At 51.5% G+C, this 17,915-nt stretch overlaps 1 protein-coding gene across 3 annotated transcripts in view; it reads left to right on the plus strand.

The window, feature by feature from the left end:
- Positions 1 to 17,915, plus strand: part of MARK4 (microtubule affinity regulating kinase 4) — a 52,985-nt gene that overhangs the window by 7,984 nt on the left and 27,086 nt on the right. For 2 of the 3 annotated variants that reach the window (XM_063658137.1, XM_054463667.2), the window contains exons 3-8: positions 3,867 to 3,920; positions 4,073 to 4,121; positions 5,443 to 5,508; positions 5,602 to 5,672; positions 7,003 to 7,059; positions 12,246 to 12,482. In XM_063658137.1, the coding sequence (XP_063514207.1) occupies positions 3,867 to 3,920; positions 4,073 to 4,121; positions 5,443 to 5,508; positions 5,602 to 5,672; positions 7,003 to 7,059; positions 12,246 to 12,482 (534 nt within the window). Of the gene's footprint in view, positions 1 to 3,866; positions 3,921 to 4,072; positions 4,122 to 4,917; positions 4,955 to 5,442; positions 5,509 to 5,601; positions 5,673 to 7,002; positions 7,060 to 12,245; positions 12,483 to 17,915 lie in introns of those variants that run through there. The other variant, XM_063658138.1, reaches the window with a different exon arrangement.

Consider the following 17,915-nt stretch of genomic DNA (forward strand, 5'->3'; position numbering starts at 1 on the left):
GCTTTACGGCCTCAGGTAAGTTCCCGACTCTCTATGGGACAGGTCACAGTATCTCCGATGTTCCCAGAACCACCCCCGCGGGAAAAGAGAAGTAATTTCAGGTATCCCTGAAATTGCCGGGAAATCTCAGATCACAGGCAGTCCAATGTGTGCATTGCTAAGGATGCATGCAGCTTCTGTAGATAAACCTGAGCTGTGGCCGGATGCATTGGCTCACACATGTAATCCCAGCACTTTGAGGGGCCAAGGCAGGAGGACTGCTTGAGCTCAGGAGTTTGAGACCAGCCTGGGCAACATAGCAAGACTTTGTCTCTACTAAAAAATAAATAAAATTTTTAAAAAATTAGCTGGGTGCGGTGGTGTGTGCCTGTGGTCCCAGCTACTTAGGAGGCTGAGGCGGGAGGATCTCTTGAGCTCAGGAGTTTGAGGCTGCGGTGAGGTGTGATCTTACCACTGCACTCCAGCCTGGGTAACAGAGTGAGACCCTATCTCAAAAAATAATAATAAAATAAAATAAAAGAGAGCTGGGCGTGGTGGCTCACGCCCGTAATCCCAGTACTTTGGGAAGCTGAGGCAGGTGGATTACTTGAGGTCAGGAGTTCGAGACCAGCCTGACCAACATGATGAAACCCTGTCTCTACTAAAAATACAAAAATTAGCTGGGCGTGGTGACGCATGCCTATAATCCCAGCTGCTCAGGAGGCTGAGGCAGGAGAATTGCTTGAACCCAGGAGGCGGAAGTTTCAGTGAGCCAAGATCATGCCACTGCAGTGCAGCCTGGGTGACAGAGCGAGACTCTGTCTCAAAAAAAAAATAAAAAGGCCTGGTGTGGTCGTTGACTTCTATAGTCCCAGCACTTTGGGAGGCCAAGGCAAGTGGATCACCTGAGGTCAGGAATTCAAGACCAGCCTGGCCAAAATGGTAAAATCTCGTCTCTACTAAAAATATAAAGATTAGCTTGGTGTGATAGCAGGCACCTGTAATCTCAGCTACTTGGGAGGCTGAGGCAGGAGAATTGCTTGAGCCCAGGAGGCAGAGGTTGCGATGAGCCAAGATTGCGCCACTGTACTCCAGCCTGGGCAACAAGAGCGAGACTTTGTGTCAAAAAAAAAAACAAAAAACAAAAAACTGGCTGCGTGCAGTGGCTCATGCCTACAAACCCAGCGCTTTGGGAGGCCGAGGCAGGTGGATCCCCTGAGGTCAGGAGTTTGAGACCAGCCTGGCCAACATGGCAAAACCCCATTTTTACTAAAAAAAAAAAATACAAAAATTAGCCAGGCGTAGTGGTGCGTGCCTGTAATCCCAGCTACCTGGGAGGCTGAGACAGGAGAATCACTGGAACCCAGGAGGCAGAGGCCGCAGTGAGCCAAGATTGTGCCACTGCACTCCAGCCTGGGTGACAGAGCAAGACCATCTCAAAAAATAAATAAATAAATAAATAAAAAGTAAATAAATTAAAAATAAAAAATAAAGTTAAATAAACCTGAGCTGCCTCTCTGTTTTAAGGGTGGACTTTGGTTCCTTGAAATCTTCCTGTGATCTGGAGAACACAGCAGGTTTATTTATGTTGTATTCTCAGTTACACACAGTCTCACTCTCCCCACCTCCTCTTCCAGAGCAGGCATCTGTGCTGAGTATGGTGACATTATTGCAAAAAGGGCCCACACAGGCTTTGCAGCTTAGATATGAGGTCTCTAACTCACTTAGAGGAAAAGGAATGGTGGGTGATTTCATGATTTCCCCACCCCTCCTTCAGCTTCAGAGAAATGATTGGAATGAATTATCCTGCCTTGGATGGACTCTCTCCTGCCTTCACACTGTCGACACCATACACCCAAAAGACACCAGGCCCCGACGGTCTTACAGGCACATTCTACCAGATGTTCACATTTTATGCCAGTTTTTCCAGAGACTAAAGAAAGAACCGCCACTGCCTGACTGGTTTTTATGTGCTAGTTTGTCCTTAAGAGCAAAACCAGACAATTAACAAAATTACAGGCCAATCTGGTGAACGTAGGTACAAAAATCTTATACAAAATATTAACAAACAGAACCTGGCAAATCGATTAAAGAAAGCTGTGTGGTGATGAAACTGGCTTTATCTCAGGAATGCAAAGTTCTTTTCCCTTTGACAATTTATTCATGTACTTCACCACATTCTCAGATTAAAGAAGAGAAACCATATGATCGTCTCAATACTGGCATAAAAAGTGTTTGATAAAATTTTTAAAAACCCGTTCGTGAGAATATGAGGAAAGCTAAGGGGCTGTCTCTTCCATGAAGAACACATGGTTCCCTATATGTGGATCTGGTTCCAGGGGTTTCTGAGAGGGACCTGGCCCCATCTCTGTTTTAAAAATAAAATAAAAGTTTCACTGCAGACCGGGTGCGGTGGCTCGCGCCTGCAATCCCAGCACCTTAGGAGGCTCAGGCAGGCGGATCACCTGAGGCTGGGCATTCAAGACCAGCTTGGCCAACATGTAGAAACCCCGTCTCTACTAAAAATACGAAATTAGCCAGGCGTGGTGACGCATGCCTGTAATTCCAGATATTCGGGAGGCTGAGGCAGGAGAATCCCTTGAACCTGAGAGTTGGAGGTTGCAGTGAGCCAAGATCGCGCCATTGCACTCCAGCCTGAGCAACAAGAAGGAAACTGTCTCAAAAAAAAAAAAAAAAAAAGTTTCACTGCAAAAGAAGTATAAGGAGAGTTCAGTGACATTCTGATTTTCTCCCCAAATGTATCTCAAAGCTGTTTTAAAAGTTGTATTTAAGAGGTAGATTCCATCAGGCTGCGTAAGTTCAAATCTGGCCCACAACTTACTACAATTTACTAGCCATGTAACTTTGGCCAAGTGACTAAACAGCTCTGTGCCTCAGTTTCCCTGTTGGTAAAATGATGATAATCCTGTTAGCCAAATGTTGGTGGCATGTGCCTGTGGTCCCAGCTACTTGGGAGGCTGAGGTGGGAGGATCACTTGAGCCCAGGACGTCAAGGTTGCAGTGAGCTATGATCACACCACTGTAACACCACTGTACTCCAGCCTGGGAGACAGAGCGAGGCTCTGCCTCCAAAAAAAAAAAAAAAAGTCGGGGGGTGGGTGCGGAGAATGAGAGGGATAATCCTAGCACTTATCTCACAGGTTGTTGGGAGGATTAAGAGTTCTCATTTGTAAAGCACATAGGCCTGGTAGTGAGGGCTTAGCGGATGTTAGCCAGTTGTTATTTATTCCTCTGTTCATTTGTTCAAAATAAAGATGTAATGGGTGAGTGATCTTCGTTGCCCTCACAAAGGGATCCCCTCAAGGTCTCGGCCATGCCCACATCCACTCAGGCAGCTCTGGAGCAGTGTCAGCTAGGCCCTGCTGTGGAATAAGGATATTTCTCTGCAGAAGTGAGGGTGGCAGTGGAGACAGTGAGGACAGCTTGTGCAAAGGCCCTGAGGCCCTAAGTTCCCCATCCACTGGGTATGGCCCAGAGTGAGGGCTCTTCTGGGAGAGGGGGCAAAGGAAGGATATCCCGGGGTGATCTGAGCTGGGCCAGCTGGAGTGCAGTGGTGCCATCTTGGCTCACTGCAACCTCTGCCTCCCAGGCTCAAGCGATTCTCCCACCTCAGCCTCAAGCGACTCTCCCACCTCAGCCTCCCGAGTAGCTGGGATTACAGGCGCCTGCTACCACACCCGGATAATTTTTGTATTTTTATTAGAGACAGGGTTTCGTCATGTTGACCAGGCTGGTCTCGAACTCCTGGCCTCAAGTGATCCTCCCTCCTTGGTCCTCCCAAAATGCTGGGATTACAGGCCTGAGCCACCATGCCCAGTGGGGCTTGTGGCACCTTGACCGTCCCTCCTCCTTTCCTCCCCCTCTAGGTTGCCATCAAGATCATCGACAAAACCCAGCTGAATCCCAGCAGCCTGCAGAAGGTGAGGCTGGGGAGATGGGGGAGAGCAGGAGCCAGGCTTCCGGGACAACCGGGTGACCCACCTGAACCCTCCTGCTGGGGCCCGGCTGGGGAAAGGATCCCCCAAGCCACCCACCCTCACTCTCCTCTGTCTTCCTTTCTGGCCACGCCCAGCTGTTCCGAGAAGTCCGCATCATGAAGGGCCTAAACCACCCCAACATCGGTGAGGAGGGAACGGGAGCAGGGGCAGGCCACCAACTGGAACACTTGCAAAAGAGTTGGGGGTGGTGGCAGTGGTTAGAATAGTTCGAGACCCGCCAGGCGCAGCGGCTCACTCCTGTAATCCCAGCACTTTGGGAGGCCGAGGCGGGTGGATCACTTGAGGTCAGGAGTTCAACACCAGTCTGACCAACATGGTGAAACCCTGTCTCTACTGAAAATACAAAAATTAGCAGGGCATGGTGGCGGGCGCCTGTAATCCCAGCTACTCGGGAGGCTGAGGCAGGAGAATTGCTTGAGCCCAGGAGCCAGAAGTTGGAGTGAGCCGAGATCTCACCACTGTACCCCAGCCTGGGCAGTAAAGCAAGACTTCGTCTCAAAAAAAAAAAAAAAAAAAAAAAAGGGTTAGAGACCTGGTTTCTCATAGTTGCATCACTGCTGTGTGACCTTGGGCAAGTCACTTAACCTCTTTGAGCCTCTATTTTCTCTTCTGGAGTAGGGGTGATAAGAGGGCCTATTACCAGGTCATTGTGAGGATTGACAAAGATCATGCATCCAAAATGCTTAGTTTGGGCTGAGCTGTGGGACTCGGTCCAATTATTTCCACCAGCATCAACATCCTCACTGTCATTATCATTGGGCAGAGGCGGGAGAGAGGGGTCTTTAGGGAGAGAAGCGGAGTTTAGCTTCGCCTGGATGTGGCTGCAGCATTTGTTCATTCATTCATTCATTTACTCAGTAATTATTGATTGAGTGGCCGCTATGTGCCGGACCCTGGGGACACAACAGGGAAGAAAACAAGACACAAATCTCTGGCCTCATGGAGCTGACATTCATGTGAGAGAGAAAGTGGAAAGGGTGGCTGGGCGCGGTGGCTCACGTCTGTAATCCCAGCACTTTGGGAGGCCGAGGCGGGTGGATCACCTGAGGTTGGGAGTTCGAGACCAGCCTGACCAACATGGAGAAACCCCGTATCTATTAAAAATACAAAATTAGCCGGGTGTGGTGGCGCATGCTTGTAATCCCAGCTACTCGGGAGGCTGCGGCAGAATTGCTTGAACCTGGGAGGGTTAGCAGAGATCGCGCCATTGCACTCCAGCCTGGGCAACAAGAGCAAAACTCCGTCTCAAAAAAAAAAAACGAAAGTGGAAAGGGTGGTAGAGGCGGGCTGAGGAGTTTGGAAAATCTTGCTGTCAGTAGGGAGCCATTGAGTGTTCTTGAGTTGGGCAGGGGGTGTTATGGTTGGCACATTTGCATAGTTACTGAGGACAGATTAGGAGGGGCCCTTTCTCCCTAACGCTCTACACTGTTCCCAACCATTGTAGTGAAGCTCTTTGAGGTGATTGAGACTGAGAAGACGCTGTACCTGGTGATGGAGTATGCAAGTGCCGGTGAGCTGCCCACCCTCTCCGCCCTGCCCCTGTGCCACCCCCCCCCCCCGCCCCCACACCTGACCCTGACCCCACTCGGCCTCTGCCCTACAGGAGAAGTGTTTGACTACCTCGTGTCACATGGCCGCATGAAGGAGAAGGAAGCTCGAGCCAAGTTCCGACAGGTTGGGGCAGGGCTGAGGGTGGGGCTGACGGGGTGCCTGGGTCCCTGGGAGGGTGTACAAGAGCTGGACATGGTTTGGGCTGTCCAGCGACCTGGAGGCGGGGCTTAAGTCTGGGTAGGGGTGAAGGTGCAGAGCTGGGTGTGCTGGGCGTACAGTTGCTCAGATGTGAGGGCATCCGGATGTAGGTTTGCAGGTGCCCTGTTGGGTGGGTGAGAGGATGTTTGGGCATGAAGGCGCCCCGGTGGGCCGGTGTTGCATGTGTAGGGCATGTGGGTGTGCCCAGCGCATAGGTGTGTGGGTGATGGGGGCACGAAGGTGCCAGGGTGCCAGGTGTGAGTGTGCCGGAGTGTGATTCAAAAGATGTGTGGGCAGTAGCTATGTGGGTACCCAGGTATGTAGGTATGTAGGTGTGTGGGGAAGAGGGTATAGGGCACCCCAGGTAGACAGGCAGGAGAGGGCTGAGGGGTGGTTGTGTAGGCTTGTAGGTACTAGGGCATGCCGGTATGTGGGTGCGCGGGTGTGCGAGTGCCCAGATGTATGTGTTTCCAGGTGTGTGGTAGTGAGGACACCCAGGTGTGTAAGAGTGTGGTAGGGGGCCAGGTGTGGAGTAAGAGGACATGCAGGTGTGAGGGTGCCCAGGTATGTGGGATAAGAAGATGTGCAGGTATAAGGGTGCCCAGGTGTGGGGTAAGAGGAGATGCGGGTGTGAGAGTGCCCAGGTGTGGGGTAAGAGGAGATGCAGGTGTGAGGGTGCGCAGGTGTAGGGAAAGAGGAGATGTGGGTGTGAGGGTGCTGGGGTGTGAGGGGTAAGCAGATGTGCGGGTGTGAGGGTGCCAGGTGTGTGGGGTAAGAGGAGATGCGGGTGTGAGGATGCCGGGGCGTGAGGGGTAAGCAGATGTGCAGGTGTGAGGGTGCCAGGTGTGTGGGGTAAGAAGATGTGCAGGTGTGAGGGTGTCTCTTCGGGACTGTCCAGCTGCCTTGACGCTGCTGTCCTGAACTCAAGGGCCATAAGCCCTGGTGAGTTGGGGCGGCCTGTCTATCTGCAGGTATGGGATATCCTCATGGGAGTTTTGAGATGTGAAGGTCAAGAGAGGCTGGTCCCCATGCCTTGGTTCCGACATCCTTGGGCATGGGGGTGTCCTGGGGGAGGCGTGTGTCTGCCCAGGTTCCACGGGCACCTCTTGCTGTGACTGAATCAGGGTGCGAGGCCCCAAGTCTTGGGCTGTGCCTTGGGGAGGCCCGGGGCCCAGTTGTGAGTGGTTTCACAGTCCACTGAGGGAGGCTGAGGGTTTTAGGAGCCACAAGTAACCAACCTTCCCCTCCGTCCCAGATTGTCTCGGCTGTGCACTATTGTCACCAGAAAAATATCGTCCACAGGGACCTGAAGGTAAGCCCCCAGCCCGCTGTGATCTCGGGGACCCCAGCTCAGCCTACACACTTCTCCCTGCCCCCACCCCTCCACGGTTCCCGTGGCCTCCAGCAAATTCCTCCAGCCCTTTTCTCCTCCTGCTCCTCCCTCCACACCCAGCACCCCCTTGACCCTTTCCCAAGCTTTTGTGGCAGAAACAAGGCTAGCAGATGGGGGAGCGGATGGGGAGGAGGGGACGGGAGGAGTGAACAAAGCAGAGAGAAACAAAGTGTCCCAGAACGGCCCTGGATGCTACAGGGCTGTTGGATAAGGACGCTGGGACATGATAAGGGGTTTGTCGCTCTCAGAGCCTTTGGGACCTTGGCATCCTCCGACCTTAGGACATTCAGGACTCCTTGAGGATTTAGGTTGCAGAGCCCCAGAGTCACTCTGCCCGCAGGGTCCCAGAGTCACAGGAATCTGAGAACTTTTTTTTTTTTTTTTTGAGACGGAGCCTCGCTCTGTCACCCAGGCTGGAGTGCAGTGGCGCGATCTCCGCTCACTGCAAGCTCCGCCTCCCGGGTTCACGACATGCTCCTGCCTCAGCCTCCCAAGTAGCCGGGACTACAGGCGCACGCCACCACACCCGGCTAATTTTTTATATTTTTAGTAGAGACAGGGTTTCACCGTGTTAGCCAGGATGGTCTTGATCTCCTGACCTTGTGATCTGCCCGCCTGAGCCTACCAAAGTGCTGGGATTACAGGCATGAGCCACTGCGCCCGGCCTGGAATCTGAGAACTTGAGAAGGGGCTTCATTTTTATTTTTGTTGTTGACATGGAGTCTCACACTGTAGTTGCCCAGGCTGGAGTGTAGTGGCCCCATCTCGGCTCGCTGCAACCTCCACCTCCCGGGTTCAGGCGATTCTCCTGCCTCAGCCTCCCAAGTAGCTGAGATCACAGGTACCTGTCACCATGCCCAGCTATTTTTGTATTTTTAGTAGAGACGGGGTTTCACCATGTTGGCCAGGCTTGGTCTTGAACTCCTGACCTCAGGTGATCCACCTGCCTCGGTCTCCCAGAGTGCTGGGATTACAGATGTGAGCCACCGTGTCCAGTCTGAGAAGGGGCTTTGCGAGAAAAGCCACGTTGGCCAGTACCAGGCAGGAAGGGACTCAACAGGGCTCCAGCCCAGCTATCTGTAGGAGCCGAGCCAGGCAGCCTCCTCGAGTACCTGTGGCCCCAGGGTCCGCATTCCACACCTTCCACTGCATGTCTCAGACCTCGCGCTCCAAGACCAGGTGGCTGAACGTTTGGTTGGCTCAAATCCGGTTGTCTTGACTGTCATTTTGTGAGCACCTGTGTGCTAGGCGGCATCCTAAGTGCTTTAAGGAAGTGCTTATGGAACTATCTATGAGGAAGGACTGGGTTGGTTTTGTTGTTTTGTTTTGTTTTTTTGTTGCCCATGCTGAAGCGTGATGGTTCCATCACAGCTCACTGTAGCCTCAACCTCTTGGGCTCAAATAGTTCTCCCACCTCAGCCTCCTGAGTAGCTGGAACCACAGGTGTGAGCCACGAAGCCTGGCTAGTTTTTAATTTTTTTGTAGACAAGGGATCTCACTCTGTTGTCCAGGCTGGTCTCGAACTCCTGGCCTCAAGAGATTCTCCTGCCTCAGCCTTCTGAGTTGCTGGGATTACAGGTGGGCACCACTATGCCCGGCTAATTTTTGTATTTTTAGTAGAGACGGGGTTTCACCACGTTGGCCAGGCTGGTGTCAAACTCCTGACCTCAGGTGATCTGCCCGCCTTGGCCTCCCTAAAGTGCTGGGATTACAGGTCTGAGCCACTGTGCCCAGCCACAAACCCCATTTTAAAAGCTATTATTAGATTCTAAAGAAATTCCACAGTCAAATTCCTATGGAGGACCAGGCGCAGTCTCACATCTGTAATCCCAGCACTTTGGGAGGCTGCGGTGGGAGGATTGCTTGAGCCCAGAAGTTCGAAAACAGCCTGGGCAACACAGCAAAACCCGATCTCTACAAAAAATAATTGTAAAAAATTAGCTTGGCTGGGCGCGGTGGCTCTCACCTGTCCCAGCACTTTGGGAGGCCTAGGCAGGAAGATGACTTGAGGCCAGGAGTTCGAGACCAACCTGGGCAACACGGTGAAACTCCATCTCTACTAAAAATACAAAAATTAGCTGGACGTCGTGGCGCGTGCCTGTAATTCCAGCTGCTTGAGAGGCTTAGGCATGAGAATTGCTTGAACCTGGGAGGTGGAGGTTGCAGTGTGCCAAGATCGCGCCAATGCACTCCAGACTGGACAACAGAGCAAGACTCCATCTCAAAAAAGAAAAAAATTAGCTAGTATGCCTGTGGTCTCAGCTACTCAGGAGGCTGAGGCAGGAGGATCCCTTGAGCCCAGGAGGTTGAGGCTGCAGTGAGCCATGATCGCGCCACTGCATTCCAACCTGGGCAACAGAGCAAGACCCTGTCTCTAATCTGAAAAAAAGAAAAATAATACAAAATGAAAACAAAAAACAAATTGCTGTAGAAGTTGAAGTGCTAACCCTTCTTCACTTCTTCCGCTGGGCTAGGGTATCCCTCCACACGGCCCTGGAGGTAGCACCTTAGAGGCTTCCATGATTAACCTGGAGGTTGTACGCCCCCGGTGGAGGGTCCCCAAAGCAGCTAACACGAGTTTTGGAGTCCTATTAGTACACCAGGGGTACCAACCAAGGGGACCAACCCAAATGTGACCTTGGGGCTGGATTGCAGAGCCTCAAATGGCAGGAAAAGAAATGTAATCCCTGGCCTGGCGTGGCGGCTCACACCTGTAATCTCAGCACTTTTTGGGAGGCCGAGGTGGGCGGATCACCTGAGGTCAGGAGTTCGAGACCAGCCTGGCCAACATGGCGAGACCTCGTCTCTACTAAAAATAAAAAAAAATAGCTGGGTGTGGTGGTGGGCGCCTGTAGTCCCAGCTACTCAGGAGGCTGAGGCCGGAGACTTGCTTGAACCGAGGAGGAAGAGGTTACAGTGAGCCGAGATCGTGCCACTGCACTCCAACCTGGGTGACAGAGTGAGACTCCATTGCAAAAATAAAAAAATTTTAAAAAGTAAGCCCTGAGCAAGGCAGATGCGATTAGATTCAGGTTTAGGGAGGAGCTCTGTGGTGTGTCTTTGTAGGGTTTGGGCCTTTATTGGGGAGGAGCTGGGGAAGAGTGGTCCAGAAATAAACCAGGAGACATAGGGAGACCTGGGAGGAAGCCAGGGATGTTGGTGACCTGGGCGAGGGAAGGACCGCGGTTGGGATGGGCCAGACGCGGGTGACATTTTGAAAGGTGGAGCTGTGCCTCTGTTTGTAATCAAGAGGCTGGAGGCTTCTTCCTCCGCACACTGTGGAAATGGGTGGTCTTGTTTAGATTCTAGTTCTGCTGCTTTCTCGCAATGGGCATGAGATGTGGCCTCCCAGAGCTTCTGTTTCCTCCCCGGTGGCCTCCCAGAGCTTCTGTTTCCTCCCCGGTGAAATGGCAATTGCAAGACCGCATGCCGCAAAAAAATAGACAAAACTTTGTAACAATACAAAACGTTTATTTATTTATTTATTCATGTATTTTTGAGATGGAGTCTCGCTGTGTTGCCCAGGCTGGAGTACAGTGATGCAATCTCAGCTCACGCGATTCTCCTGCGTCAGCCTCCCAAGTTGCTGGGATTACAGGCGCCCGCCACCACGCCTGGCTGATTTTTGTATTTTTAGTAGAGACGGGGTTTCACCATGTTGCCCAAGCTAGTCTCGAACTCCTGACCTCAGGAGATCTGCCTGCCTTGGCCTCCCAAAGTGCTGAGATTACAGGTGTGAGCTACCGTGCCCGGCCATGAAATGTTTACTGATCACTGACTACGTTCTAGGGGCCGCTGTGAGCACTTTACGCTTAAACCCACAACCGTGCTTGAGGCAGGTGTCGGGATCACCCTCAGTTTACATACAAGGAAACTGAGGCACAGAGAGGTCTGGTAACCCACCTAAAGTTCACACAGCGAGTGAGTGATGGAGCTGGGATTTGCAGCTGGAATTCTCCAAGAGTCTATAGTTTCACCTTCACATTATGCAGACGGACACTGTTACAATTGATAGTCCACAGAGCCCAGTGCATGGTAGATACGCAACCAGGATTAGATTATTGCTTTCATTTTCCTGGGTCTTGAGCAATCAGGCCTTATTTTGTTTCTGCTGGGTAACTTGAGGCTCCAAGAGGGGCAGGAGATTACCTGAAGAGCCCTAGATCTACAGACCACACGGGGTAATAGTGATATTACATAGTGTTCACTGGGTATGAAATACTGTTCTAGCTTTTCTTTTTTTTTTTTTTGAGACAAGTTCTCACTCTGTTGCCCAGGCTGGAGTGCAGTGGCACAGTCTCAGCTCAGTGCAACCTCTGCCTCCCAGGTTCAAGCAATTTTTGTGCCTCAGCCTCCTGAGTACCTGGGACTACTGGCGCACACCGCCATGCCCAGCTAATTTTTATCTTTATGTTTTTTTTGAGACGGAGTTTTGCTCTTGTTGCCCAGGCTGGAGTGCAATGGTGTGATCTTGGCTCACTGCAACCTCCACCTCCTGGGTTCAAGCAATTCTCCTGCCTCAGCCTCCCGAGTAGCTGGGATTATAGGCATGTGCCACCACGCCCGGCTAATTTTGTATTTTTAGTAGAGACAGGGTTTCTCCATGTTGGTCAGGCTGGTCTCGAATTCCCGACCTCAGGTGATCTGCCCACCTCGGCTTCCCAAAGTCCTGGGATTATAGGCGTGAGCCACCGTGTCCAGCCCAATTTTTGTATTTTTAGTAGAGACGGGGATTCACCATGCTGGCCAGACTGACCTTGAACTCCTGACCTCAAGCGATCCACCTGCCTTGGCCTCCCAAAGTGCTGGGATTATAGGCGTGAGCCACTGTGTCCAGCCTGTGCTAGATTTTCTATGTGGATTAACTCATAATTCTCAAACTACTCTATGAAATAGGGACTAAGATTATCCCCATTCTATGGATGAGGAAACTGAGGCTCAGTGAGGTAAAGTCACTACCTAAGGTCGGGCAGACAGTAAAGGACAGGCCCAAGAGTTGATCCCTGTGGGCCAGCCCTAGAGCCTGTGCTCCTGTCTGCTTCCCACGTCCATGAAGGGCTTTGGCCTTGAGTCCCACTTTCCGCCCTCTCCTTCTCTCCCTGCAGGCTGAGAACCTCTTGCTGGATGCCGAGGCCAACATCAAGATTGCTGACTTTGGCTTCAGCAACGAGTTCACGCTGGGCTCAAAGCTGGACACGTTCTGCGGGAGCCCCCCATATGCCGCCCCGGAGCTGTTTCAGGGCAAGAAGTACGATGGGCCAGAGGTGGACATCTGGAGCCTGGGAGTCATCCTGTACACCCTCGTCAGCGGCTCCCTGCCCTTCGACGGGCACAACCTCAAGGTACCGGGAGGGGCTGGGTGTGGGGGCATCAGCCCCTCCCCACAGTCAGGCCTCTATCCCCCCCACACCTCCCCTGCAGAGGGCCTCAGTGGTGGGACTGGCCTGAGTTCTCATGGGAAGACGGGGGATGGGCAGGATTCAAGTCCCCTCTGCAGTGAGGCCAGCCGAATGGACCGTGCCACGCTGGGGTTAAGGGCATGATCTTTGCAGCCGACAGGCTTGAGTTCAAATCCTGACTCATCCGTTCACTGAGCTAATATTTATGGCCCACTTCTCTGTCAGGCTGTTTTGGGCTTTGCATGTAAGGCGAGAACAAGAGAGGCAAAAACTCCTGCTTGGCCGGGTGCGGTGGCTCATGCCTATAATCCCAGCACTTTGGGAGGCAGAGGCGGGAGACTCACTTGAGCCTGAGAGTTCGAGACTAGCCTGGGCAACATAGGGAGACGCTGCCTCTACAAAAAATACAAAAATTAACCGGGCATAATGGCGCACGCCTGTAGTCCCAGCTACTTGGGAGGCTGACGCGGGAGGATCACTTGAACCTGGGAGATCAAGACTGCAGTGAGCTGAGATCGTGCCACTGCACTCCAACCTGGGTGACAGAGGGAGACCCTATCTCCAAAAAGAAATTAAAAAACAAACAAACCCTGCCCTCATATATGCTACGCTGTGGGTGAACCTTGAAAACATTGTGCTAAGTGACAGAAGCCAGTCACATCAGGCCACAGAGTGTATGATTCCATTAATGTGAAATGTCCAGAATAGGCAAATCCATAGAGACGGAAAGTAGATTACTGGTTGCCTGAGGCTGGCGGGGAGGAGCGAGTTGGAGGTTGATTGCTAAAGGGTATTGAGTTTCTTTTGAGGTGAGGAAAAATGTTCTAAAATTGAATGTAGTGGCCGGCCTGATGGCTCACACCTATATTCCCAGCACTTTGGGAGGCCGAGGCGGGCGGATCACCCGAGGTCAGGAGTTCAAGACCAGCCTGGCCAACATGGTAAAACCCTGTCGTTACTAAAAATACAAAAATTAACCGGGTGTGGTGGCGGGCACCTGTAATCCCAGCTACTGGAGAGGCTGAGGCAGGAGAATCACTTGAACCTGGGAGGCAGAGGTTGCAGTGAGTCAAGATTGTGCCACTGCACTCCAGCCTGGGCGACAGAGCGAGACTCTGTCTCAAAAAAAAAATAAATAAAATTGAATGTAGTAATGATTGTGCAACTCCGTGCATATACTAAAAACCATCGAATTGTGCACTTCGCTTCGAACAAAACAATTCCTGTCTTCCCAGACTAACATTCCTACTGGGGCCAGGCAGCTAACAAAACAAATAAGCAAACTAGATATGATATCAGATGCTGGCCTGTGCTATGCGGGGAGGGGGGGAATGCTGTAAGGAGATGGGAGGTGTGGGCTGAGTTGTTGCTTGCTTTTTTTTTTCCCCTTTGAACTTTTTATTTTGAACGATTGCCAATCTACAGAAAAGTTGCAACAATAGAGCAAATAATACATGGTATGTTTCAGGAGCTTCACAATCGCTGGCCTGTGTCCACATTTGCTCTATCTGTCTGTATTTGCACATGATCTTTGCTGCCCTCATCGGCATTGATGGGGCATTTGACAGTTAGTTGCAGATGCTGTGTCCTTTTATCCCTAAAGGCGACAGCGGGTTATCTCCTTAGACCAGGGGCGTTCTCCTGTTGATGGTGACATACAGGAAATACAGCAGTGGTATAATCCTGACCTCTACACCATGGCCCGTACTCAGATTTCATCCATCATCCCAGGAATATCTTTGGCAGCTATTTTTTTTTCCCAGTCAGGGATCCGCTCGGGTCCCCACGTTGCATTTAGCTGCGCCATCTCTTGTGTCTCCTTTCATCCGGAACAGTTCTCAGCCTCTCTTTTGTCTTTCGTGACATTGACATTATCGATTAGTTCAGGCCAGTTAATTTTGCAGAACGTCCTTCAATTTGGGTTGCCTGGTGTTTCCTCTCGATTGGAATCGGGGGTGCACTGGGGCAGGAATTCTGCAGCTGGGATGCTCTGTCCTGCTCTGCGTGGCCCGTGAGGAGCCTGTACTGTGATCTGAAATTGGAAAGTCAGGGAAATACTTGCAGAGGACAGACCATCAAAGCGGAACCCTGAGTGATGAAGAGGAGGGAGTCCCTTCTTCACAGTGGCCTTGGCCAAATAGCCAGCCCCTCTAAGCCTCAGTCTCACCTGCTGTTCAGTGAAGATCATAAAGATACCAACCCTGTGGGCCGGGCGCAGTGGTTCACACCTGTAATCCCAGCACTTTGGGAGGCCAAGACAGGTGGATCACGAGGTCAGGAGATCGAGACCATCCTGGCTAACATGCTGAAACCCCGTCTCTTCTAAAAATACAAAAAATTAGCCGGGCGTGGTGGCGGGCGCCTGTAATCCCAGCCACTCGGGAGGCTGAGGCAGGAGAATGGCATGAACCCAGGAGATGGAGCTTGGAGTGAGCGGAGATCTCGCCACTGTACTCCAGCCTGGGCAACAGAGCGAGACTCCGTCTCAAAAAAAAAAAAAAAAAAAAAAAAAAAATGATACCAACCTTGTGGCAGTGATTTTTAAGGACTGGCTGAGATCAGGGATGCAAAGTGCTCATTCAAGACAGCTTTCTGGTGGTGCATGGTGGCTCAGGCCTGTAATCTCAGCACTTTGGGAGGTTGAGGTGGGCCGTTCACCTGAGGTCAGGAGTTCAAGACCAGCCTGGCCAACATGGTGAAACCTCGTCTCTACTAAAAACACAAAAATTAGCTGTGCGTGGTGGCACGCGCCTGTAATCCCAGCTACTCGGGAGGCTGAGGCAGGAGAATCACTTGAACCAGGGAGGCAGAGGTTGTAGTGAGCTGAGATCACACCACTGCACTCCAGCCTGGATGACAGAGCAAGACTCTGTCTCAAAAAAACAAAACAAAACAAACAAACAAAACAGCCTCTGACACTCTGGCCGTAGCTGAAGCCTGGGGTGGGGAGGTGCTGTCACAGAATAATTTTTCTGAGCCTCAAGCATGAAGCTAAGAGACCTTTTTGAAGGGCCAGGCCAATGTCTTACCTGCCCCAGGCCCTTATCACTTTCTGCTGTCCTGGTGTCCCCACCAGGCACCCCAGGCCTTGCTGTGCAAAGGAGGCACACAGCTGAGAAGAGGCAGGTTCTAGCTCTGTCATTTCCTTTCTGAGTGACCTTGGACATGTCCTTTTCTGAACCTCAGTTTCCCCACCTGTAAGATGAAGACATTAAGAGTATTCAGGACAGATGTGGTGGCTCATGCCTGTAATCCCAGCACCTTGGGTGGCCAAGGCGGGCAGATCCCTGGAGGTCAAGAGTTTGAGACCAGCCTGGCCAACACGGTGAAACCCCATCTCTACTAAAAATACAAAAAGTAGCCAGGCGTGGTGGCACGTGCCTGTAGACCCAGCTACTCGGGAGACTGATCCAGGAGAATCACTTGAACCTGGGAGGCAGAGACTCCAGTGAGCCGAGATTGCGCCCCTGCACTCCAGCCTGGACGACAGAGCAAGACTCCATCTCAAAAAAATAAAAAGAGTTTGATACCAGCCTGGGCAACATTTCAAGACCCCATCTCTACAAAAAATATTTTTTAAATTAGCCGGGCATTGTGGTGCATGCCTGTAGTCCCAGCTACTTGGGATGCTGAGGTGGGAGAATTGCTTGAGCCCAGGAGTTCCAGGCTACAGCGAACTACGATCACACCACTGCACTCCAGCTTCGGTGACAGAACAAGAGCCTGTCTCTTTAAAAAAAAAAAAGAAAGAAAGAAAAAGCATCTGCTTGCAGCCCATCTGCATATGTTAAGCCCTTTGCTGGAGCTAGGCATCTGGCCACAGCATCAAGCTTGGGAGCTGCGCTGGAGGTGGCAGTGGTGGCCTGGTGGCTTCTTCTCCCCCATCACGTGACAGGCAGTGTGGCATGGTGGTCACACAGCACAGGCTGCAGAGCCAAGGCCCTGCCACTTTCTGGCTGTGCAACCCTGGGGCAAGTGACCAGACCCCTCCAGGCCTCAACCTCCTCGTCTGGAAAGTGGGCGTTATAACCGGGCTTCGCGGCGTTGTGAAAATGGATGTAATATGCATAAAGCACTTAGAACACTGCCTGCTAAGGGGTAAGTGTCCTGAAAGTGATCCAAATTAAATATTAATAGCCCTTTATGATCTGCAGAGGCTCCCCAGGCATGGGCATCTTTCAACCCTTTTAGGAGAATGCCGCAGCAGAGGACTCTGTCCCAAAGGAGTCCTGTTCACCCCCGATGCTCAATTCATTCCTACCTGTTTTCTGCCTCCCTTCATTTTTTTTGTGTTTGTTTGTTTTTTGAGACAAGGTCTCACTCAGTCACCCAGGCTGGAGTGCACTGGTGCAGTCACAGCTCACTGCAGCCTCAACCTCCCGGGCTGAAGCAATCCTCCTGCTTCAGCCTCCCGAGTAGCTGGGACCACAGGCATGTACCACCACACTTGGCTAATTTTTGTATTTTTTGTAGAGACAGAGTCTCGCTGTGTTGCCCAGGCTGGTCTCAAACTCGCGGGCTCAAGCGGTCTTTCCACCTCGGCCTCCCGAAGTGCTGGGATTATAGACATAAGCCACCACGCCTGGCCTATTGCGGTATTTTATTCAGATGGAAAGAGCTCCCTCTGGTCTGCCAAGCCATGGATTTATCTTATTTTTCACAGCTTTGGTAGGGCCTCTCATAAAAGGCCCTTAAAGAGAAAGCCAGCAGATAAATCCATGAATGGCCTTGAGGAGTGTATCTCTTTGGACAACAGGCATGGCTGGGGGAGGGGAGAGATGAGGAGGCAGGAGGGGCGGTAGGGTCTCCTTCCCCTTGAGTGAATCTCATATTTACATGCTCTCTGGCTCTGGGCCAGGCATGTGGTAAGCATTTTACAGATTTTCTTTTTTTTTTTTTTGAGACAGAGTCTTGCTCTGCTGCCCAGGCTGGAGTGCAGTGGCGCAATCTCGGCTCACTGCAACCTCCATCTCCTGGGTTCAAGTGAATCTCCTGCCTCAGCCTCCCGAGTAGCTGGGATTACAGGCGTCTGCTACCACACCCAGCTAATTTTTGTATTTTTTTTTTTTTTTTTTTTTTTTTTTTAAGTAGGGATGGGGTTTCGCCATGTTGGCCAGGCTGGTCTCGATCTCCTGACCTCAGGTGATCTGCCTGCCTCAGCCTCCCAAAGTGCTGGAATTACAGGCGTGAGTCACTGCACCCGGCCACATTTTTACAGATGTTAACTCACTTGTACCCTGGCAGCAAGCATGTGAAGTGGGTCCTATAATCCCTTTCACAGATAAGGAGACTAAGGCCCCAGTGGCTGACTCACTTACCTACCTCCCTCTTACCTGACTTAAAGAATAAACTTCCTTTTTTTTTTTGAGACAGAAT

This window comes from Pongo pygmaeus, chromosome 20, assembly GCF_028885625.2.
Source record: "Pongo pygmaeus isolate AG05252 chromosome 20, NHGRI_mPonPyg2-v2.0_pri, whole genome shotgun sequence".
Lineage (NCBI taxonomy): Eukaryota > Metazoa > Chordata > Mammalia > Primates > Hominidae > Pongo > Pongo pygmaeus.